At 42.7% G+C, this 25,245-nt stretch overlaps 2 protein-coding genes and 1 non-coding gene across 3 annotated transcripts in view; all 3 read left to right on the top strand.

Annotated features, from left to right (window-relative positions):
- LOC102374289 (calcium-dependent secretion activator 2-like) overlaps positions 1-25,245 on the top strand; it is a 167,565-nt gene that overhangs the window by 81,471 nt on the left and 60,849 nt on the right. Inside the window, exon 2 of the mRNA XM_006038503.3 lies at positions 14,750-15,082. Coding sequence (XP_006038565.3) covers positions 14,780-15,082 — 303 coding nt within the window. The 5' untranslated portion in view covers positions 14,750-14,779. The remainder of the gene's footprint in view (positions 1-14,749; positions 15,083-25,245) is intronic.
- LOC102374037 (RING finger protein 148-like) lies at positions 558-1,894 on the top strand. Its single transcript, XM_006038502.2, has one exon. The coding sequence runs from the start codon at positions 732-734 to the stop codon at positions 1,788-1,790; it is 1,059 nt and encodes a 352-aa protein (XP_006038564.1). The 5' UTR covers positions 558-731; the 3' UTR covers positions 1,791-1,894.
- TRNAT-UGU lies at positions 20,679-20,750 on the top strand. The gene has a single exon. It is a non-coding gene; the product is annotated as a tRNA-Thr (tRNA).

Here is a 25,245-nt window from a genome sequence, read left to right as displayed (position 1 = left end):
CAAACAGAGAGGCAGATATCCAGAACCAGGTAACCAGAAGCTGGGCAATGACTGCTTTGTTGAGAGAGTTTGTTACTGAAGTTTTTTTTAAAGGAAAAAAAAATAACTTTCAGATTCCATGCTGGTACTTTCATGCTGCAAGACGAATAGATTAACCATGATATGCAAAAGCAACAATAATTTGATTAAGTAGTGTAATACTTTCACTGTTATAAAATGAATTTGTGGTAAAAACTCCAGTTAGCATAAAGTAACATTTTGTTTCACACTTAATATTTTGGGGCTTTGTTTTTTTTGAGGGTGAGGTTATAGTTTAAAGGCAGTTTAAATTGGTCCCTGTCCTGCAACAGAGGGTTTAGATCTTTCCCAAAGTACACAGACTCTGAAAACAGACTTTTTCAGAGTAATACAGAGAAACCATAGATTTTTTTTTTTTTAGTATAGTTATAGGTATGCAAATGAATGGGTTGCTGCTCATGATGTCACAATTCCACTATCCAACAATGACCATTTATTACTATTTTGAAATGTCTAGCATTTTAAAGGTAACTTTTTCCCCCATCTTGCTTATATGAAACTCCAGGAAGTTATCAAAGAGCAGGGGACAGAGGGAACTTGTCCTGTCTGTATAGACTTCTAATGTTTTACTCTCTTCAGTTTCTCACAGTTACCAGAGTCTGGTCATTTTTTCATTGTTTTATTGGAATTGGAATTGTTTGGCTGGGAGAGGAATGAAGTTGGTTAGGACCGATGCATGGAGAAGAGAGACCAAATCTTCCTTGAGTCTGTGTCTTGGTGTCTTTCTGGTGCTTAGCCTGCCTGGTTCTCAAGCCACTGTCTTTTGGGTTGCCCACCTAAACATTTCATTTCAATTAGGGAATAAGACAGTTTGGGAACTATCAGACAATGGAGTATTTGGAAGAAATTCGCCACTGAAGAAGGTATCTGGAGTAGTGGTGCCACCAGAGGGACCAAACCAAAATGCCTGCAGCCCCTTCACAAGCTTCAATAAGCCTATCAGTGCAGAGACCTGGATAGCACTCATTATGAGGGGCCATTGCACCTTCACAAACAAAATAAAAGTGGCAGCAGGGAAGGGAGCAGTTGGTGTGATCATCTACAACTATCCAGGGACAGGTAATGGAATGTTTCCTATGATTTCTCTGGGTGCAGAAGATATTGTTGCAGTTATGATTGGCAGCTTGAAAGGCCTGGACATCATACGCCTGATTCAGAATGGCGTCAGAGTAATGGTAGAAATAGAAGTAGGGAAACACTATGGCTCCTGGTTCAATCATTATTTGGGATCCCTTGTCATCTGTACAGTGGTCACAGTTGCCTATCTTACCTTTTGCTGTGCTGGACGACTGAGAGCAGCAAGAACTCGGATCCAGAGATGTCAACAATTGAGAGATGTCAAGAAAGCTATTGGTAGTCTTGAGCTTCGCATATTAAAAGAGAGTGATAAGGAAGCTGATTCAGACGGAGAGAGCTGTGTTGTGTGTTTAGAAGCATACAAGTCCAAAGATGTTGTGCGCGTTTTGCAGTGCAGCCATTTTTTCCATGAGAAGTGCATTGATCCCTGGCTCCTACAGCACAGGACATGCCCAGTCTGCAAATGCGATATTCTCCAAACTAAAGTAATGGAGGCGCCTGTTAAAAATGAAGCGGAGCCTTTTTCAGCTGTATTACCAAATGAAGCTCCCAACAACACTTCGCTTAACGAAGAGGATAACCATAATGAATATGTGCTAGTACGAGGTACAGAGAGACCATCTGTAGATGAATAACTTTAAAAGCTGACAGTCAAACCCTTTTCTCAACCATTCATGTCTGCTCCGATGTGAACACCCAGAGTGTAAAATGTTAAAATGAAACTTGTATTCCTTAAATAAAGTCCTAAATTTGGTGGCAGACAAAAATTTGAACTCTTCATTTTTAGAACAAATTGCCAAAGTTAAATTTGAATGTCTTTGAAATACATAACAGATGAATATGAATGAGCTTGGCAAGTAGTAGATGATACTGAATGTGTTTTGTTCAACACTTTTTATATAACTTTAATTAGAATATAGCATCATATAAATTTGTTAGGAAAACTTTGTCTTGAAAAAGTATTAAGTTAGTCAATAATTTACTGGTTATGAAACTTTCAGATTTTGAGTTTAGTATAACGCAACTATATTCCTTCTTGTGCAGCTGTGTTTACAAAGTAGTACAGATTTGCATTTTAAAATATGGGTATTGCCATATTTTGGTCAAATTACATCTGTCTGTCCATGCAAATACATTATCGTCTTCAGATCTGTTTTTTGCAAGTGATTTTTTTGGTTTAAGGTACATTTCCTATACTTAATCTTCTTACCTGTTTGAGGCAGGGGATTTGGGTAAAACCAGCAAATGAGAGTAACATCTGGAGAATATTCTAGCCTCTGCGTTGACCCAGCCAGCATTTAAAGTACACCATTTTTTCTTTCACTGCTTATTCTTCAAGGACTCCATCCTAGAGGGGAGAAGTAACAGAGTGCAGAGGAAGAACATTCTTGGGACAGTCCCTGTACAATCACAGAACTATGACATGACTGGAATAACAGAGACTTGGTGGGATAGCTCATGTGACTGGAGTACTGTTCGGATGGGTACAAACTGTTCTGGAAGGACAGGCAGGGGAGAAGAGGAGGAGGAGTTACACTGTCTGTAAAAGAGCTGTATGAACACTCAGAGCTCCAGAAACTAGAGATAGGCCTGTTGAAAGTCTCTGGGTTGAGGTTAGAGGGGAGAGCAACAAGGGTGATGATGTGGGAGGTATCTGCTATAGATCACAAGACCGGGAGGATGAGGTAGATAAGGCTTTCTTCAGATAAGTAGCAGAAGTTTCCAGATGACCAGCCCTGGTTCTCATGGAGGGCTCCAGTCACACGGTCATCTGCTGGGAGAGCCTTACAGCAGTGCATAGGCAATTTTAGGAAATTTTTGGAGAGTGTTGCAGACAACTTCCTGGTGCAAGTGTTGGAGAGACCGATAAGGTCTGTCTTCTTTTTGACCTGCTTCTCACAAACAGGGAAGAATTGGTCGGGGGTGTAGTAGTGGATGGAAACTTGGGCAGCAGTGACCAAAAGATGATGGAGTGGAGGATCCTGACAAAAGAAAGAAAGGAGAATAGGAGAGTATGGACCCTGGATTTCAGAAAGGTAGGTTTTGACTGCCTCGGGGAACTGATGGGCAGGACCCCCTGGGAGGTCAGTGTGAGTGGGAGAGGAGTCCAGGAGAGCTGGCTGTACTTCAAAGAAGCCTTACTGAGAGTGCAGTAACAAAACATCCCAATATGCAGAAAGACTAGCAAGTATGACTGAAGACCAGCTTGGCTTACCAGGGAACTTTTCAGTAAACTAAATCACAAAAAGCTTATAAAAAATGGAAACTTGAACAAATAACTAGGGAAGAATAGAAGAGCATTACTCGGGCATGCAGGGATGAAGTCAGGAAGGCCAAAGCGCAGTTGGAGTTGCAGCTAGCAAGAGATGTCAGTACCAAAAAGAAGGTCAGGGAAAGTATGGGTCTCTTACTGAACGGGGGCAACAGTCTTGTGACAGTATGCAGAAAAACCTGAAGCTCTGAATTACTTTTTTTGCCTCAGTCATTACAGGTAAGCTCAGCTCCCATACTACTGCACTGGGCAGCACAGTTTGGGGAGGAGGTAAGCAGATCTCTGTGGTGAAAGAACAGGTTAGGGACTACTTAGAAAAGTTGGATGTGTACAAGTTCACAAGGCCAAATGGGATGCACCTGAGGGTGGTGAGGGAGTTGACTGATGTGCTTGCAGAGCCGTTAGTCATCATCTTTGAAAACTCATGGTGATCAGGAGAAGTCCCAGATGATTGAAAAAGGGCAAACATAGTGTCCATATTTAAGAAAGGAAAGAAGGAGGATCCAGGGAACTACAGACTAGTCAGCCTCACCTCAGTCCCTGGAAAAATTTCATAGATTTCATTGACGTTAGGACTGGAAGGGACCTCCAGAAGATCATCGAGTCCAGCCCCCTGCCCAAGGGGCAGGAAGTCAGCTGGGGTCATAGGATCCCAGCAAGATAAGCATCCAAATTTCTCTTGAAGGCATTTAATGTGGGTGCTTGAACCACCTCCAATGGCAGGCTATTCCAGACCTTGGGGGCTCAGACAGTAAAGAAATTCTTCCTTATGTCCAGCCTGAAACAGTCTTGCAGTAGGTTTATAACCATTTGACCTTGTCATCCCTTGAGGCACTCTGGTGAACAAATGTTCCCCCAGATCCTGGTGAACATCCCTGATAAACTTATAGGTGGCCAACAGATTTCCCCTGAGCCTGCACTTTTCCAGGCTAAAGAGCCCCATAGCTCTTAGCCTGTTGTCGTAAGGTCTGTTTTCCTGACCTCTGATCATGCACGTAGCTCTTCTCTGGATTCTCTCAAGTTTCTCCACAGCCTTTTTGAATTGTGGAGCCCAAAACTGGATGCAGTACTCCAGCTGTGGCCTCACCAAGGCCGAGTACAAGGGGAGAATGACGTCATGGGATTTACTTGAGAGGCATCTATGGATGCAAGCCAGCGTTTTGCTCGCTTTACTCGCTGCATCACATTGAAGGCTCATGTTCATCTTGTGGTCAATGATGACCCTCAAATCCCTTTCATCTGTAGTGCTAGCCAGCGTAACACTGCCGAGTCTATAAGGATGCTGCAGGTTTTTCCTCCCAGGGTGGAGAACCTCGCATTTTTCGGCATTAAACACCATCAGGTTCTCATCCGCCCATTTCCTGAGCCTGTCGACATCTGCCCGGATCACCCTCCTCTCCTCAGGTGTGGATAATTTACCCGAGAGTTTGGTGTCGTCAGCGAACTTGGCCAGTCGGCTTCTGACTCCAATGCCCACATCATTAATGAAGATGTTGAACAATATAGGTCCAAGGACAGAGCCTTGGGGGACCCCACTGGTCACAGGGCACCATGATGATTGACTTCCCTTAACTACCATCCTCTGGGTCTGATCACAGAGCTAATTCCCCAGCCAGTGGATCGTGGTGGACCCGAGGCTGCAGTTGGCCAGTTTTGCCAAGAGGTGATCATGGGATATCAGATTGAAGGCTTTTTTTGAAGTCAAGATGTACGACATCAATCTTTTTCCCCTTGTCCAGGTGATAGGTCACCTGGTTGTAAAAGGAAATGAGATTGGTCAAGCAAGACGTACCCACAACAAACCCATGCTGGGTATCCCTCAGGATATTGCCATCTGTTAAGGATGGCCTCTTTGATCTTTTCCAAGACCTTCCCCAGGATAGAGGTCAGGCTGATGGGCCTGTAGTTTGCTGGATCCATTTTCCTCCCTTTCTTGAAGATGGGCACCACATTGGCCTTCTTCCAGTCTTAGGGCACTTCACCAGAGCGCCAGGAGTGCTCGAAGATCCATGCCAGGGGCTGGGCTATGATGCTTGCCAGCTCTCCTTGAGTACCCTGGGGTGTAGATTTTCAGGGCCGGCTGACTTGCGGATGTCCAGCTTCTCAAGGTATTCCTTCATGAGGTCAATATTGATGGAGGGCAGGGAATCTCCCTCACCCGGGCATCCCTGTCCCGTAGTGGGAATGTGCGTCCCATGGGACTGATGAAAGACCAATGCAAAGTACCCTTTAATAGGTTGGCTTTTTCCTGGTTTCAGTTGTCAGTTGTCCCGTCTGGTTTAGCAGGGGTCCAATGTTGCCCTTGCTTTTCCTCCGGCTCCCCACAGATCTGAAAAAAGGACTTTTTTATTGACCTTGACAATTTATGGAGCAGATCCTCAAGGAATCCATTTCTAAACACTTGAAGGAGAAAAAGTTGATTAGGAGCAGTCAGCATGGATGCACCAAGGATGAGTCATGCCTGAGCAACCTGATTGCCTTCTATGATGAGCTGATTGACTCTGTGGATGTGGGGAGACCAGTGGATGTGGTGTACCTTGATTTTAGCAAGACTTTTGATACAGTCTCCCACAACATTCTTGCAGGCAAGGTAAGGAAATATGGGCTGGATAAATGGATTATAAGGTGGATAGAAAACTGAGTAGAGTATCAGATGCAGAGAGTAGTAATCAATGGCACAATATCTAGTTGGCAGCAAATATCAAGTGGAGTGCCCCAGGGCTCAATCCTGGGGCTAATTTTCATAGACATTTGGGCTGGAAGGGACCCCAGAAGATCGAGTCCAGCGCCCTGCCCCAGGGGCAGGAAGTCAGCAGGGATCATAGGATCCCAGCAAGATAAGCATCCAAATGTGTCTTGAACCACCTCTGGCGGCAGTCTATTCTAAACCTTGAGGGTTGAACAGTGAAGAAGTTCTTTCTTATGTCCAGCCTGAATCGGTCATAGTGGAGTTTGTGACCGTTTGATCTTGTCATCCCTTGGGGGGCTCTGGTGAACAGATGTTCCCCCAGATCCTGATGAGCACCCCTAATAAACTTATAGGTGGCCACCAGATCACCCCTGAGCCTGCGCTTTTCCAGACTGAATAGCCCCATGGCTCTCAGCCTCTCATCATAAGGTCTGTTTTCCTGACCTCTGATCATGCACGTGGCTCTCCTCTGCACCCTCTCAAGCTTCTCCACATCCTTTTTGAATTGTGGAGCCCAAAACTGGATGCACTACTCCAGCTGCAGCCTCACCAAGGCCGAGTACAGTGGGAGAATGACGTCCCGGGATTTGCTTGAGAAGCATCTATGGATGCAAGCCAGTGTTTTGCTCGCTTTACCAGCCGCAGCATCACACTGACGGCTCGTGTTCAATGTCTTCATCAATGACCTTGAAGATGGCATAGTGTGCACCCTCAGCAGAGGGCTCCCAGGACTCAGCTGTGCCCAGCACGTGGTCCCCACATGCCGCGCCGGGACCTGTCGCTATTGGCCGAGCCCGGCTGGGTGGCAGAGCAGCCCCAAGGGTTGCAGGACCCGGCTGGGCCTGGCACATGTTCTCCATGTGCCACGCTGGGTCCTGCCACCACGAGACTGGCCTGGCTGGGCGGCAGGAGCAGCCCCATGGCTGGCAAGACCCGGCTGGCCTTGGCGCACAGTCCCCCCCGCTGCTGCTGTGAAAGGTCAGTTATGGGCCCTGGATGGGGGAGCTGGGGCCCGGGGCCAGCAATTGCCCCACACACACACACACACACACACACACACACACCCCTTCCCACCCCCTGCCTGCAAACACCACATCCCCCCCCATCACACACCCATCATGTGAAGAAAACCAAAAGCACACATCAACACCCACAGGTATTTAGAATTTATTTTTTCATGATGAGAGACACTGGTAGGCTTCCAAATTGCTTTAACTTTGTAAATATACCAATAAAGCATTACCCAACTGATCATTCTCTCTCTCTCTAGTTGTGTGTGTATAGAGTGATCTTTTGTCTTAATTGTGGAAGAACATAGATTTTGGGGTATTTTTAAAAATGGATTTGGGATGCTGCAGCAGTCCAGCTGGCACAAAGGGTAGTGTCCCCAGGTACCAACTGGCTGAGCCCCAGAAGCTCCTGAGAGTGAGTAGCTCTGAGCTGCTTTCCAGGGCAGCTTTTTGTATGGATGGGGCCAGGACAGGGCAGCTTTTTATACTGATGGGGACAGCACAGGTGCTGGCCCCAGGCTCTAGCTCCCCTTAGTTGCAGATCTGGGAGGAGCCAGGCAGGGTTATTTTGCCCCAAGTGGCACAGTTTGCTCCACAACAAAGTGCATGTCCCAGCGCTTGCGCTGAGGCAAAAAGCGCTGGCTCAAATTTGCACAGCTTCTATTTGAGCTGCTGCAAGCGCACGTGCTTGCATGTGTGGACACACCTTGTGTGTTCTGTAACTTGTTTCTGTACAGCTTCATTAGTTAGTATGAAGCTTTAATGTGGCAATTTACTTGTATTTGGATCGCATCTAAATTTTGATCTGGATTTGTACTTTCTAGGTCTAGTGGAAAAAAGCTACATGTATAGGTTTCTCCTTTTTTAAACAAAGCTTATCTTAAAGTTTTTTTGTCTCTATTTAATAATATAAATGGATACATTTAAATGAAGCATCCATTGCTTAATGTTTTTACACACAAAAAAGAAATATATTATGGGAAAAATAACTCGGTTCTTCAGTTAGATTTCTTCAATTGAATAGCAGACCTCCTGACCTTAGATTGTAAGCATTTCATTGAATTAAATATAGAGAAGGTTTTACTTCAACAAAAATAATAACATGTTGTTTTGCACAGCTCTGTATTAGAGGCAATGATTCCAGAGGAGTCTGTAAATTAGCTTGGTTTATTTCTCTAAAACTGAGGACTTTATCAGAAGCTGTATAGAGATATTTGGTATTTCCCAGGAGAAACCACAAGTGTATAGTGAAAGACTGTATGTCCTTTCAGTGTAAGGGTGTGCAAGACACTTAAGAGCTTTTTAGTTCATTTATTGTTTCAAATTTGCAGTACACATGGCACATTTCATTCTTAACTGTAACTTTCCCTTCATTTTCTATCAAACAAAACTTTTACTAACGTATACTTTATGCACAAATGATCTTTATTTTCATTTAAAAAATAATCTGAAGTACAAGCTGTTTAAGTATGTTGTGACGTATTTGATTTAGATAGTGTCTCTAATGAAATTGCAGTTCAAATGGGTTGGTCCTGAGTTAGGGTAGTGACCATGAGAGAAGTTGAATCAGATCCACCAGAACAGATGTTTGAGTTTTCTCTTGTATGCTAATTGCCTTTAATTCTGAGTCATTTTAAATCTTTATCTTTATTACTTCTCTAATCATTGGCTGTGTGTGTGTGTTAAATACCTTGAAATAGTATATGTTTTTGTCTTCAATCTGAATGCAATTTACAATAATGTAATTTTTATAGGAACAGGATGTTTGTTTGCTTCTACGTCATATTAAATCTTTCATTCAACGTACATATTAAATGCTGATATATTCTTTTGTATTGCTTAAGCATGTTCATCTTTGTTTATTTTTAATTATAGAAAATAATGATAAGCAAATCTATTGTTATAAGTACTGTGATGCTGACAAACCCTAGTGCAGATAGTGGGAAAATGCACTGTTTTATTTTGGTGTAAACCCATGTTCCCTTACAACTTTGGGAGGAGGCATATTTATTTTACACTGGAGTAGAATAAATTTTTGGTGAGGGATCTGGTATACATTCTAATCACGTTTTATTTCAGCAAATAGCTGTGCAAACATTAAAATGTTAATAACACTTCCCTAAATCATTTTGCAGTGACCAGATATTGTGCTGCTGCCTTCCACATCTTTTACAGATCAACAACTGGAGGACACAACAGAGCATTTTTGTTCTTGAGAGAATTCTGTGTTTACAAACTAGTCCATGAACTTTACAGACTGCATGTAGTTTGTGCAAGCCAGTGGAAGTTCTAGATGAGTAGTTGAGTCATTCCTTTACTTACCTTGAATTCATGGTCTCTGTAGCAGGGCACTAGGGTGCCTGCTACTAGAAGTGCTGGGATAACCCTTCAGGTGCCAGTTGCTGAGGCAACCAAAGGGGGCTAATGACTCACACCTGCCTAGCCAGCTGAAGGAAGGGGCAGGGCCTGGCTCCTATGTAAACCACAGGAAGGAGTCCAGGAGGCAGTTCCCAACCAGCAGCTAAGGGAGAAGGAGCTCCCCGCCAGAAAAGAGAAGCTAAGCTTGGATGCCAGAGCAGCGTTGGTCACTGTGGTAGGATAGAGAACCCAGTAGGCCTGAGCATAGTTATAGCTAGTGGCTTATGTTTATGTGGTAGCCAAGAGGCTGGTGTTTATGTTACTGTTTGTGTTTGCTATTGGTTACACTGGTGGTTTAGGAGAGGCTATTAGGGGATGGAGGAGGCCTCATAGGGGACTCACAATAGTGTGGGGACCCCAGCGTCAGTGAGGGCGCTGCTTACGGGGTACATAGACCCCAGCCCCAGAGAGGGGCAGTTGAGAAGCCCCAGTGTGGGCGTGGTGAGCCCCAGAAATGGGGCAACTATTGAGAAGGCCCTGGAGAGAAGGGCGGCACTATTGAGAAGGCCCTGGAGAGAAGGGCACAGAAAGAGAGAGAGAGAGATGGGACTGGAGAGCCCGAGCGCTAGAGAGGGCGCGAACAGAGAGGCCTAACAACGTCTATGACATCTGCGAGGCTTGGGGCGTGGTATTGGGGTGCTAGGAGCCATGCATAGCCCATAAGGCTGAGGAGTACGGAAAACACACTACAGTAGAAGAAATGGAGGTGACAGGACAACCGTGGCCAAGAAGAAGGAAGGCAGCCTCCCTATAAAAATATATACAATCAAAGTTGTGGCAGGCGAGAATACGAGGGTGCGAGCCGACAGCTTAGCATGGTAAAGGAGGCAGCAGGGGAGAGCATGGCAACCCTGACGTCCTTCCTTGTCACAGTCTCAATCAATATGCACAAAGGAAGGAAGTGATACAGTGAAGTGTCAGGACTTTCATGTATCGTGCATATTCCACATTTTTACTAGATGCATCTGCTGTACTGGAAATAAACAGTGATGTGAAGACTTTAATACAGATGACTGACTTTGTGCCCATGCGTGCATGTGTGTGTCACCTGTTCATTTGGTCTGGACCTATTTTATAAGGTTTGCATTACTGGGCTGGAAAATCTGTTGCCGTCAAAGAGAGCCCAGTACAATCCTGAAAGTCAAGCAAGTACCATTAGTACCCCAAGTCTGCTTGGCAAAAAGCATAGGGGAGGTTGTTCTTAGCTGTTGCTTCTTTGTTGTGCAACTCAATGCCTCTTGAGGCCTGCCAGAGCCTGAAACTGGACATCTTTCAGGAGTACTGTAAGATCTTCCTATTTGGGAAGAAGTTTGGCAAACTGAGGCTGAGATCATGTTTAGGGCATCTAGTTTCATTTTAAATTGTTTTGTTCTCTTGTCACTGTCCTATTTTATAAGTTAGTCTGTTCTCTTATTGTGAGCTCTTTCCCCTTATTGTAAGCCACCCTGAGCTGTTGTTGGTAAGAGCGGCATATAAATTGAATAAATAAATAAGAGGAGAGCCAGGTGTGAAGACTGCATGAGTTCCCCTTTACTACTACATTTGCTTTTCTTTGATGATCCTATAAAAATGAATTTGTTTTAATTGTAAATGATTACACAAAGGAAACAACAGAATATATTTATTCCAAATGGTATTGGCTAAATTTGCAATATCTTGGAGTTTTGTTTTTAAGTGATGTTTATATCTTTTTGCAGTTTTGCGACATTTGAGCTACTTTTTATCATGCCAGCATTAGATTCCTAAAGCCTCACTTGCTGTACCAGTTGTCCAAATCTTAGCAGCTGGAGGTTGCATGCTGTAGGGGCTAGGGTCCCCCTGCCTTACTTCCCTGGCTGTAGGCTCCCTCCAACACAGTGGGCAGGTACTCTCTCCACCATATTGCTGCGCTGCACGGGTGGGTACCCCCTGACTACACTGCACTGTGTGAGTGGCTCCCCCTGCATTGAAGGCTGTTGCTGCCCTGCCTCTTGGGGCATGGGCAGGAAGAGAAACCCAGCAAAGGGAGAGGGAGCCCAGCGAGCCCTGCTGTAGCAGCAACCAGAGCAGCAGTAGGGGTGTACTGGGAGAAACCCTGTGATAAATCAATGTCTACAAAATAAGAGGTGAAACTAGAGAACATATTTAATTAGCTAAAAATGTAGAAATATTTTTCTATATTTTTTTTAAAATATAGAAATATTTTCTATTTCCAATAGAAATATTTTTCAATTAAAAAAATATTAATCATGACTTTTTTTTGTAATCTAAAGGTTATAGGACAATACAGATTATTTTGGGTGTTCAGAAAAACTTTACAAATTGAACTAATTTTTTACTTTTGCTTTCTCTTTTAATTTAATTTGTTTTGGGTATTTTTATGCGATGCACAATAATACTATTTGTTTGTTTAATACTCCTGTTCATGGAAGGAAAATGGAATCTTTAATCACAGCTGTACTTTATTGTTGCCTTTGTCGTTTGTTTTCTCATTGTGCCCATAATGTGCTATGTACTTTCCAAATACACAAAAACTATTAATCTCTTAAAGAACTTCCAGAATAAGAAGGCAAACTGTTTGAAAGGTGGTTAAGAGCAATGCAATCACAATTATATATGTTTATACACTTTTCTTAATGACCAGCTATGTTACCAGCTATGTATAGGCTTCTTTTTGCCAGAGACTCTAAGGATTGACACGGCCCCTCATCTGATTTGATATAAAGTGAACTTTAATAGTAACCCCTAATCTCTATTACAGGTTTCCTGCTCCTCATGTGACCTGGCAAGTGGCTCCTTTAGATGTTACAGCAACAACTTTTGGGGGTACTGGGCCCTGGGTCCTCCACCGGGTGTGTGGGATGTTTGTTTCTGGCTTTCCAGCTATTCAAGCAGAAAATCCATGGTTGTCCCTGTCTCCCCAAAGTTACAGCATGAGCACGTAGCTTTCTTTGTTTGTTCATTACTTTTGTAATTTTTCTCATCCCAAATTGTTCAATCCACAGGTTTCATATCTTATCTTTTTAGATAAGGTACTCCAGTCCTACTCAGTTTTTGTTTTTTTTATCTTATAGGGAAATTGTTGTACCTGGTTCACCCAGTGTACCAATTGCAGCACTTGCTTTTTCCACTGCTTTATAAGGTACTTAGTACAATTTTATTGCTTAGTTCTGGGAAGGCCTAGACTCTGGCTAAGAGCCTTAGCATAACTCAGTTTGCCTGCCACATGCTATGCTTAAATACTTTTCTCTATCCATTAGTTATTAGTAAGAGAGATCTGAAGGATATGAAGGTCATTGGACCTTCAAGGATCAATCTATGAAGGATGTCCCACGTACTGGGGAGGGGGAGTTTAGAAAACTGTGTTTTTGGTGAAGTAATACTTACATTCTGAAAAAATAACAAAAACGATGTTATTACAGTTTTGTGTTTTCATTTACATTTCTATTGTTTTATTATCTTCTAATACATTGTCTTTTTCCACAGAGAATGTTCTTGTTTTTGTGTTTTAGTTTATACTGTATTAGCTCCACTTGCATCTCTTCTGGAACCACTAGCTGTTCACTGTTAGCCCGGATTACAGTATCCTTTCAGTACAACTGCTGTTTCTTCATGGTTTTTCCCAGTCCTTGGACCTCTTATTGTAATGCCTCCTCCAGTTTGTAGCTCTTTGTTGTGTCTGTGTACTATTGCAGATTTTTCTGAGGGCTGCGTTTTCCTTTACTGATGTACCAAATTCACGACAGGAGTGGGCTGCACAGAAGCTCCTTTAATCTTGAAGGTTTCCCTGTGGACTGAGGGCCTCATTGCTCACTACTCACTCCTAATCAGCAGGGAGGCAAAAACCACAGCTTTCAATATGGCGCCATTTTTGCTGCTGGCTGCTGATTGGCCAAGGGGCCCTGGCAGCCTTGCTATCTGTTGCTGACTGGCAAAACAGCACCATATTTAAAACTGCAGTTTTCATCGCCCCACTGATCAGGAGTAGGGGAGGGCACATGCAGCAGAGCTCGCCCAGGCAGTGTGGTCTGTGGCTGTCTCTGTGGTGCTTCACATGAAGCCAAGCCCTGCCTGGGACAGCCTGTGCCATTCTTCAGCCTGCACCTGGAGGTGGCTGCTCATCACACTGGGTGGGTAAGTGGGTGGAAGGCAGCTGGAAGCTGGAGCCAGAGCTCTGTGCACTGGGGCAGGAGCTGCCTGGCGGAAGCTTCCTCCTGGCCTGGAGCAGCATGGCAGGAGGAGGAGCCACTACTGGAGGCAAGGGGAGCAGAGCAGCATTTGGGTGGCTGCAGCCTCACTGGAAGCAGCCCTGCTGGAAGATGTGAATGCTGGCCAGGGTCAGGCCAGTGGGCACAGGCTGGAGCATGGCATGGGCTGTCCCGGGTGGGCACAGGGGCAGCCACAGACCTCACTGCCAGGGAGAGCTCTGCTGCATGTGCCCCTTACCCCCTTCCACTACTGATCAGCAGGGAGGCAAAAACCATGGTTTTAAATATGGTGCTGTTTTTGCCTGTCAGCAATAGACTGGAGCTGCCAATTAGTGGTAAGTGGCAAAAATGGCACTATATTTAAAACTGTGGTTTTTGCCTCCCTGCTGATCAGGAGTGAGCAGCGAGCAGCGGGGCCCTTCCACTAATCAGCAGTGTGGGGAGCACACAGGGGAACCTTCAAGATTCAAATGAGCTGCTGCACAACCCACTCTCGGCATGAATTTGGTAGGTCCCTACTGATGTTTTTTAAAATAGTAGTAGAGCTTAAAAAGTCTGTTTGTTCTGTCTTCAGGAGGAATAGATTTTGTTTATTTTGTTCCATTTGGAATACACATACGTTCTGGACATTGGGAATATTTCCAAGGTGTTTTGGATCTCCTTGAAGAATGGTTGAGAAAAGCCTCGGAGAAAAAACATTAAATAATTTTTCATTCAAAATTGTTATACTTAGCTGTGATATTTCTGTGTAGAGGCAGGGATTCTTTTGTTTTGTTTGCTGCTTAAATAATCAGAGCCACTTGGAACCTATAAAAAAAAAAAAAAAAAAAAGCTATTGAATATACATTTATGTAAAAGAAAAGTTTAACATCTTTGGTGCTTATCATTTTATATTATGACTCTCTCTTTTTTTTTATTATTATTGCACAATACTTATATGTAACTCCAGTACACTAGTTTGGTCAGTTTTTATATGTGCACCTAACTTTTATTTTTTGTTTTTGTTTTGTTTCAAAAGGTTTTTCTCAAGAGTGACCGAGTTGCCCGAATGGTTCACAGTGGAGGATGCTCTGCAAATGACTTTAGAGATGTTTTTAAGAAAAACATAGAAAAGAGGGTCCGAAGTTTGCCAGAGATTGATGGATTAAGCAAGGAGACAGTGTTAAGTTCTTGGCTAGCCAAATACGATGCCATATACAGGGGAGAAGAGGACTTTTGCAAACAGCCGAATAGAATGGCATTAAGTGCTGTATCGGAACTTATTCTGAGCAAGGAACAGCTTTATGAAATGTTTCAACAGATTCTAGGGATCAAAAAATTGGATCACCAGTTGATTTATAATGCCTGCCAAGTAAGTAATTGGTCTCCCTCAGTTCTGTAGTATTGGTGTGGTGGGAGAAACCACTTTGAAATATTGCCTCCATACCCTCAGCTAGTGCAGAAACCTTAAATCTAGACTGTTCCTAAATGGCTTCTTTTCATTTTTAAATAAACTCTTAATAGTCAATATTAATTATTCTAAAATGTATTGAGACATTTTACAACACTGCTGCTGCAGTGATTTGGAAGATTGTTGTAAAACATATTATCTATATGTAATAATAACTGCCTCTCTTTAACAGTGCCAAAGGTAAGAGAAGTTGACTTAGTAGAACTAAGAGCATAGTGAATGGGGATGCAATTGTGTTGATCCAATTATGAGAACTCTTCTGTAGCGGAATTTGATGGGTTTAGTTTCTGATATCCCCCTTAGCAGGTGCTTTCCCTTTCTATTCATGGGGAAAGGATGATTCCCCCCAAATCATTAAAAGAATTGGAGCAAATCCAGTTTAATTGCATTGAGCAAGGATCTAGGATTTGGTTTAAAGTAATTACATGACCTACCACTAATATAAATGTTGTATCTTCATAAAATGTTACTCATCTAAATTGTTATTCTTGCATCTATCTATACCACTTTTCCAAAACATCACAGAGATCATATAATTAATTCCATTCTCTCTTAAAGGAGAGCAGATATCTTAACCAACACCACAGTAAATGAATTACTTATTTACCTGTCCAACTTTGTCTTAACAATGATAGGATGGTGAATCAGGTGTTATTTAGTTTTAATTATTATTATTTTTAGGTAGAACATGATGGTAATTGTATTAATACTTTGTCCAAATTATTTATTTATTATAAATGATCAGATTGCCTAATAAAAATGAATTCATTAGAAGGCATCTTATTATCTAATTTCCATATGAATTTTCTACCCATTTTTTGCCATGTTATGCTTCATTATATAGGCCAAGCACTTCACAAGCTCTTTATTTACACCACTCCGTTTAACACAATGTGTGAGTTACTTTATTACACAAACCCAGATTAAACTGTTCCATAATTTCAAGAGTGGCCAGGTTTTTTTGTAAACACTACTAGAGGCCTTCTACCTATTAATCTCCAAGCAGTTCCCTGTTAATGAATTAATGAAGTTCACAAAGTCATTATACACTGGTTATGATTATTCAGGGTGGGGCGTTGGTTTTGGTTTCTCCCTTCCCCCCTCATGTACTTGTTTAAAATCATATAGCAGGTTGAAAGTGGGGCTGAAAAAAAACTCCAGATATCTCCCTAATTACAGGCCTTTGTATCATACTCTACACTAGACGATGCTTGAGACTCTTCCATATTTTATGTTGAAACGCAATGAATATATTTAGACCAAAGCAGCATGGGAGAAAATGAGAAAAGTTGAGAATTATTGACTGTTATATTTACACAGTAGATTGGCTTAAAACTATTCCACAAAATTGTTCTTATAGTTGAAACATTTACACTGTTTAATAGTCCTCACACTTAGTTTTACCCTTGGTGATGGAAAAGCCTAATGATTGTAATCTCAACTATATAATGAAACTTCTTCTATTTATTCTGTTGGTAAACTGTTTAAGGATGATTTATCACTAAACAGAAATTTAAATGAAAAGAGCTTGCAAGTTTTCACTACTTGTTTTATGCTGTCTCCCCCTTCCTCCTTCCACATACCCACAAGGAGGTGTGGTGGTGGTAATTTCTTGGTGCGTACAGGTAGTATAAAGACCCCAAAGTAATACGATGTCTAGCAGAAGATGGTGAGGGTTTTTTTGGTGGTTTTTAAATCTAAAATGTTGGAAAATCAACTCCTTCTTTCTAGAAATATAAAATCTATCTATAATTGTTGTTGAAATGCTGTAAGGAACCTCTCAAGAACACTAAAGCCACATTTTCTGCTTTTTTTTTCTATCCCTTTTCTTTTTCTCTAGCTCCTGCATTTTGCAGGTAGCCAGTTTTGCTGTCAGATACATTAAAGTGAGGTAGTTTTTGATGTTAGTCTGAAGTCAGGCAGAAGGCAGGGTAGATTTGCAACAAGCATAACTCGATTGAAGTAAATGGGAACATTTTCAAGAAGCATAATGAGCAGGGGGAGGAGGTGTGAGACTGGCAGTGAGGAGTAGGGTCAGGGCAGGAGAAGTTTTACATTCTGCTCCAGGGACTGCTCTGGGAGTCTTACCTGCTGCCACAACATAGTCTAGCCATACCAGTTACTGCTGCTATGGCAGCACCACAGGGTCTGTACATCTGGGTGCTGTTGCAACAGCAATGAAGTAGAACTGCTTCTGCTGCCATGGCATGGACTTGCCCACCTCATTTTACGTTGCCAATAACATGAGTGAATTTGTTAATAGAAACCTAGAAAATGAAAAGAAGAATGGGTTTTGGTTGCTAAAATCTGGAACTGGTTTCCATCCTAATAATTTTGTTGTGCTTCAAAACATTTTTAATTAAATTTAGGAATTGTGTTAGTGATGACATATATGTTAGATGGAACCTATTAGGCTGTCTAGTCCAGGAGTTCTCCATTTATTCTTTTGTACATAATCCACAAAGCAACTATATATCATCTAGTGATTCACTTCAGTGCGCAGTCCCAGTAGTATTTTGGGTTGTGGGATTTTTTTTTTCCATCTTGTGAGTTAAAAACTAAAACAGCAATGTGGGGACGGGAACGGGAACACTGACACTCAAAGCAGTAATAGTATTTTGTGTAGCCCAGTTCCAGCTATTTAGTTTTCCTGTTCTACCTATGGAGGACTAGTCCATAGGCTAATACCATCAATCTGGTCTTTCTAAGTAAGTGTACTGCAGGCATCAATCTGTCTTGTAATGATGTTTTTGACAGAGGAAGCACAGTCATTCTAGTATACCTATAAAAGTATTTTGATTTATTTCTTATTTTTTTTACTTCTCTTTATTTTCAGGCTATTCATAGGAAGGGAACAGCAAGGTAAATTGAAAAATCAAAGCAAAGTCAGAATTATGTTTCAGCCAGTACCCTAGAAGGCAAGCATTTGAACATACATATGGATATGTGTTTTATTTCCCTTTTTCCTGCCAGATTATAGAAAGCATCTCTGCAAGATAGTATTACTGCAAGACCATGTTTCTGCTTGTAGCCAGGCACACCGATATGGGTAACAGTTGGTGGTGTTGCCTGGAGTTTGTTCTTTGCTGCCTCTCTTGCAGATCTCTTGCACTCTTTCTATTCCTTTGCCTTGCTGCAATTACTCAGCAGGTATACACTGGTTGCCTGGAAGCTTTGTATGCCCTTTCTCTGCTGAAAAAAAAAAAAAGCTTACTTCTCTTCCTGCTTTAGGTGCAGTTAGCTTTCCCAGAGCTGCTGCTGCTGCTGCTCCTCTGTATCTGTGAGGGTACAACTTACTCCAGTGGGGGACTCGTGGGAACCATGAGGAAAACGATGGTCTGGGTGTTAAGCATGTTGCACCATCACCTTTCCTAGCAGTATGTGGAGTAACTAGTGGAAATGTTTTCTGGCAAGCTATGGGTTTGATGAGCATGGTAACAAATTGGGCATGAAATCTACATCTAAGAGTTGGAACCATTTCGGAATGATGCCCTGTGATATCAGCATGGAATTTTTTTGTTTGCTGTGTATAGAAATTGAATTTCTAGATGAGGTTTTATCTTTTAAGAGCAACTTGATTCAGATGCCTTTCCAAATAATTGAATTGACCATAAATAAAATACAAATTATCTTATGCATATACATTTTTCATCTCTCAGCTTATGCTGGGGGTTTGGGGTTTTTTTTTTTGGGGGGGGGGTTAAGGGAGGGGCATTGGGTTTGTTTGTTCATGTTTTTTGTATCCTGAAATATAAAACTTATGTATTTCCAGTCCTTTAGCCAATCTAAACATAGTGGGGTTAATAATGGCATGGGAATGAAGTTGATGTTATGAGGTTGTCACAATTGGTCTTATATGGCTTTTGGATGTTTGTCAGGCTGCATATGCCAACTTATTTGTCAACTAAATACATAGTTGCCATTGCTACCTCAGGAAGATCCACTGATACATGATAGACTAACCTTTAGACACTTGCACAATTTTTTTATATATCCTTTTTTGCAACTGCATTTGACAAGCACTCCAGGGACAGTTGTCCATATGGGCTGCCAATCTTCATTTGCATGACTAAATTTGAGAGCAATTCCATTTTTGAGAGGGTTTCTGCTAGGAATTATTTTGTAGGGTTGCTTGCTGAGTATACCCATATCACTCATGCTGCACTGAATGCTTTTGACAGTTCTGGTCTTGGCTAAACGGCACTACCCTCCTCGTACCATATTGTCCCACATCCCTTTCCCTCCTCTCCCTGTCCCCCAGATAAGACCTGCTCTTGTTTTTGGAAGGCAGGATGTTGGGGAGGGGGGCAGAGATTTTTCCAGAGTCATGGCTGAGAGAGCTGTCTACAAGCAGCAGCTTATTTCCCATCCACGAGCTCACTGGATGATTCAGGAAAAAGCTAGAGAGTTAACCTTTTCATAGGCACTGCTGAATTTACAACAACTCCTCTATCTTGGCAGCAGCTGGGAGTGGGTTAAAACTAGACATTTACCCCTCTTGCTTGCTGGTCCAGAGAGAAGTGATGACCATTACAGCACAGCTTTTCCATTCTTCTATTCCAGTGAAGAAAATCAGCTTCCCTACTAAACACGCACTCCATTTTTTTGGAGGGCTGGTTTTGTGAGAATGGGTGCAGTATGTGAGTAAACAAGGTACTAAGAGTTGCAATGTCTCTGGCATGGTCAGAAAGAGAAGCAATATGTTATTCATTCTTTGAAAGACTTTCATCCTTGACAACAGACGTATTGTTTGTTAGATTTAGTTGTGTACCTGTGACATCACTGCATACATTCCCCCTCTTTAATAAAGTTTTTATCCATTCTTGTAAAGAACAAGGCTTCATTGTAACTTGTTAGGACAAGAAACACTGAAAAAAGCTGAGGTTTTTCATGACTGATAAACTTCAGCATGATGTGTACATTAGTGAAATTGGAAATTCTTTTGTATGCTAAATGCTATGGAAAGTTTTAAGTTTTCCAATCTTAAGACTGCCACAATGCCAAGATCTACTCAGTTATCATCAGCAGTCCATACAATAACAAAATTGAGGCCTGATCTCTGCTTCTCATGTTGTATATGCATACTTCTTTGTGGCTGCAGGTTTTGATTTGTGATGTATCCTGACTGGTGACAGCTCATTTTCACTAAACATATTTACACGCATCTTACTTGGGGCTTTGCATTATTGCTTGGATGGAGAAACAGTTGCTGGTTGTGTGGAACCTCATAGATATCCTTGATTTTTTTCCTAAGGTGTCTGGCTACAATATGCTCTGAAGGTATCTTTGATAGTTTGGTTTATAAACCACATAGTACTGAATCTTGACACTTTTATAACTGTTGCCTGATGTAGGAAATAACTTTGTTACACATGTGATCACCACAAGTCTAAACTTAGAGTATTATTAATGGCTTTATCAAGAACCAGATTATTAACATCAAGCAGATCATGGTTCAGTGCAGAGGACAAGATTCTTTATAAAAAGTTTTCTGTAAGGGGATGTAGCTCAGTGGTAGAGTGCATGCTTTGTATGTATGAGGTCCTGGGTTCAATCCCCAGCATCTCCATCTTTTAAAGGCAACAAAAAGTATTATTTTTTTTTTTTTAGGTATGTAGGGTGTAAAAGGAAGAAGCAGGGCAGCATAGGACCCCTACTGAACAAGGAGGAACAATTGGTAAGAGAGAGTGGGTAGAAGGCTGAGCTATTCAATAAGTTTTTTGCCCCAGTGTTCCTGAACAGGGCTCAAGATAAGTCTCCTAATGGGTTCTTAGATGGGCATCAGAAGGACACCAGCCTACTAACTGTCGACGCTGACTTGGTGCAGAGTCACTTGGATGGACTAGATGCGTTCAAGTCAGCAGGCCCAGATGAGCTGCATCCAAGGGTACTGACGGAATTGGCCAGTGTCATAGCAGAACCACTGGCACAGCTGCTTGAGTGTTCGTGGCACTCGGGTCAGGTCCTGGAGGACCGGAAAAGGGTCAGCGTGGTCCCTTTTTTCAAGAAGGGGAGGAAGGAGGATCTAAGTAATTATAGGCCAGTCAGTCTCACCTCCATCCCTGGAAAGGTCTTTGAAAAGATTATGAAGGATCATATCTGTGAGAGTCCAATGGGAAAAATAATACAGCAGGGAAATGGATTTGGAGCAGGTAGATCATGCCTAACAAATCTGGTTTCATTTTATGACAGGGTCACATAATGCTTAGACACAGGAGTAGAGGTGGATGTCGTTTTCTTGGATTTTAGCAAGGCCTTCGATATAGTATCTCATCCTGTTCTCATAAATAAATTAAGAGGCTGTGACATAGATGGTTACACGATATTTACACCGTCTGGCGGATGGCAAATTGGCTTAGTGTTGCACCCAGAGAGTGGCAGTTGACAGGTCTATATCGACCGGGAAGAATGTGGGTACTGGGGTCCTGCAGGGTTCAGTCTTTGGACCTGTACTCTTCAGTATCTTCATCAGTGACTTGGATGTGGGTGTGTGGTGTACTCTGTCCAAGTTTGCAGATGATAGTAAATTGTGGTGTGAAGTGCACACTCCAGAGGGTACGGAACAATTGCAGGCAGACCTGGACAGGTTGGAAAAGTGGGCAATACACAATAGGATGTAGTACAACAAGGACAAGTGCAGAGTGCTGCACCTAGGGTGCAAAAATATCCAGCACATTTACTGGCTCAGAAGTGACCCTCTTAGCAGCACGGAAGCAGAAAGGGATCTCAGAGTCATAGCGGACTCCAGAATGAATGCGAGTCGTCAGTGTGATGAAATCATCAGCAAAGCTAACTGCACTTTATCATGCATCAGCAGATGCATGGCAAATAGATCCAAGGAGGTGATACTTCCCCTCTTTGTGGCATTGGTCAGAGTGCACATGGAGTACTGCATCCAGTTTTGGGCACCATACTTCAAGAAGGATGTTGATAGACTCAAGAGGGTCCAGAGGAGGGCCATTTGTATTGTTAGGGGCTTACAGGGCAAGCCCTATGAGGAGAGACTGAGGGACCTGGACCCCTTCAGCCTCCACAAGAGAAGGCTGAGAGGTGATCTTGTGGCCACCTACAAATTCATTAGGGAGATGCAGCAAGGGATTGGAGATGCTCTGTTCACAGGACACCTCTTGGGGTAATAAGGAACAATGGTCACAAACAGACAGAGAGGAGATTTAGGCTAAATATCAGGAAAAACTTCTTCATGGTAAGGGTGGCCAAAATTTGGAATGGGTTTCCAAGGGAGGTGGTGCTTTCCCCTACCTTGGGGGTCTTTAAGAGAAGGCTGGACGAGCACCTGGTCTGACCCCAGTACTCTTTCCTGCCTAGGCAGGGGGTCAGAATTGATGATCTGTTGAGATCCCTTCTGACCCTAGCATCTATAAATCTATGAATATGGTTGTTTGTAGGCCTTGGACAGATGATACAATTACACAGGTGTAATCAGGCTTTACGCTGGTGTAATCAAGGGACAGGCAGGTGACATAAGATTCTACCACTAAAACAACATATCAAAGCTCATGAGGATTATGCTGGCAAACATCTAGGATAAAACTACACTAGTGTAACTTACATAGGTGTGTCAAATGTCGGTTTTATGGACTAGCCTTTTTGCTCAATGCAAACAGACTATTACCTGCTTCTTTGCTGTCTAGGTGTGAGGCATTTGAAATGGCTATCCCAAAGAGGTGCACATCTCTCCACTTGGAATTCTGGTGGGTAATTTACATCAGTGTAAAGGGGTCCCCTTAGTTTGATATCCAGATCTTTATTTTAATGTAGAACACTTTTATCCGGTTTGTTTGGTGCCTTAAACTTAGCATGTGGCTGGAGCTGACAATCAACTTTGTTGGTCCTGAGGCTAGGATCACACCATGGTCTGGAACTGGCCCCAGTGCAAGCCCAGCCCCAGGACCAATAGATTTCTAGGGTCGGAAGGGACCTATTAGATCATTGAGTCAGACTCCCTGCTCTGGGCAGGAAAGAGCGCTGGGCTCAAGTAACCCCAGCCAGGTGTTTGTCTAATCTCCTTTTGAACACCTCCAAGGTAGGGGAAAGACCACCTCCCTTGGAAGCGTATTCCGTTTTTTGGCAACCCTCACAGTAAAGAATTTCTTCCTGATGTCCAATATAAATCTACTCTCCTTCAGTTTATGGCTGTTGTTTCTAGTAACCCCGAGGGGTGCCCTGGTAAACAGAGTATCCCCTATTCCCTGCTGACCCCCCCCCCCCCCCCCTCCCCCCCCCCCCCCCCCCCCCCCGGATGAGTTTGTAGGCAGCCACAAGATCACCTCTCAGCCTTCTTTTGTGGAGGCTGAAGAGATTCAGGTCCCTCAATCTGTCTTCATAGGGTCTTACCTGCAGGCCCACAACCATACGTGCAGCCCTCCTCTGAACCCTTTCCGAGTTATCCACAAACCTCCCAAAACTGCATGCAGTACTCCAGCTATGGCCTCACCAGTGCTACACAGATGAAAACTATCGCCTCCCTAGACGAGCTCGTGACGCTCCTACTAATGCAAGAAAGAGTGCAGTTAGCCTTACTTATTACCTCGTCACATCGGTGACTCGTGTTCATTTTTGCGTCAACTATGACTTGGAGATCCCTTTCCACTGCTATGCTATTTAGAATGGTACTTCCCAGTCTGTAGGTGTGTTTAGTGATTCCTTTTCCCCAGGTGCAGCACTTTGCACTTATCTTTGTTAAATTACATCTTATTCTGATTCACCCACTTCCCAGTCTATCCAAATCTGCCTGAATTCACTCTCTACCCTCTAGTGTGGTTACTATACCCCATAGTTTGGTGTCATCTGTGAGTTTGGACAGAGTGCTTTCTACATCCTCATCCAAATCATGGATGAAGTTATTAAACGGCACTGGTTCAAGGACAGAGTCTTGGGGGACACCGCTGCCCACATCTCTCCAGTTAGAAACTGACCCATCCACCACTACTCTCTGGGTTCATCCCAGAAGCCAGTTTTCCACCCACCTGACTGTGAAAAAATCCATGTTACAGCTGCATATATATTGCCATTATATGTCCAGTGTGTATCATAATATACATATTACTATACATGTTACTCCACTGTTATGCTCTATGTCTATAACAAAAGGTCTTTATATATACATCCAAATATTTTATTCAGACAGGAAGGAGAGGTTTTTCATGGATAACTTTTATATCTTGAATGATAGCACCCCAAATTATTTTTTTGTTCTTAAGATTTATGACTTTTTGTAATACTTTTGGCTTGCCGGGTGCCAATTTATTCTGTTCCTGAAAGAAAATTGGGACAAGTCCTGTACTTAACAAGCATACAAAACTCAATAAATACAGTGGGAAATTCGCTTGAGAAACGACTGCAGAATTTGGCTTATACTGTGAATTTATTAAAAACAAATCTTGGTTTAAAACTCACTATAGAATCCAAAATAATCTGCAATTACAATTATGTTAGCATACATAGCATTGAAAGTTTTCTATGGTGGCCGAGTCACTTTGTTTGCTTCACCTTGTTTCTTTTCACTCTGAATGGCTTGCTATGTTATCTCATAATTTGGTTGAATACACACAGCATATGTTTGTCTCTGGTTGTCTCCGCCACATCAGGTTGGAGGTTGGGCATACTGGAGACTTCATACTCTTGATCCTCAACCATGGCACAGGGGTCGACTCAGAACTTGAATGGAACTTGTGCTAGAAGGCTGTTTCACCTTCTTCCTACCATGCCATCTTCTTCAATTATTCTGGGGCTTGTGTGGGCAGCTGCTTCTGTGCTGTGCAGCATGCAGTGAACTTGGAAGATTAGAGAATGCAGTCCGTCATGTCTATATTAACCTAGGCATTTCCATATTCATGTTATATATGGTCCACGTACCTGTTACTATGGTACTTCAGCATGCTTTTGCGTCTTGGCAGTAAGCTAGACTTGTCAATCATGGGCAGTAAGGAAATGGTTCCTGAAGTTTCCTCCATTTTCTCTGCCTCCACTTAAGCCTGAGCTGATGATGAATACAGTTTGGTACAAGGTCTCAGCCTAGAAGAATGTTAACAGGAGAGGCAGAG

The sequence above is a fragment of the Alligator sinensis genome, unplaced genomic scaffold, assembly GCF_000455745.1.
Source record: "Alligator sinensis unplaced genomic scaffold, ASM45574v1 scaffold1171_1, whole genome shotgun sequence".
NCBI lineage: Eukaryota > Metazoa > Chordata > Crocodylia > Alligatoridae > Alligator > Alligator sinensis.
The sequence above is the reverse complement of the archived record's forward strand: the minus strand, read 5'-3'. Positions and strand labels throughout refer to the sequence as shown.

Coding starts and splice junctions, on each gene's coding strand:
- LOC102374037 (XM_006038502.2), top strand. CDS start 732: ATGAAGTTGGTTAGGACCGATGCATGGAGAAGAGAGACCAAATCTTCC.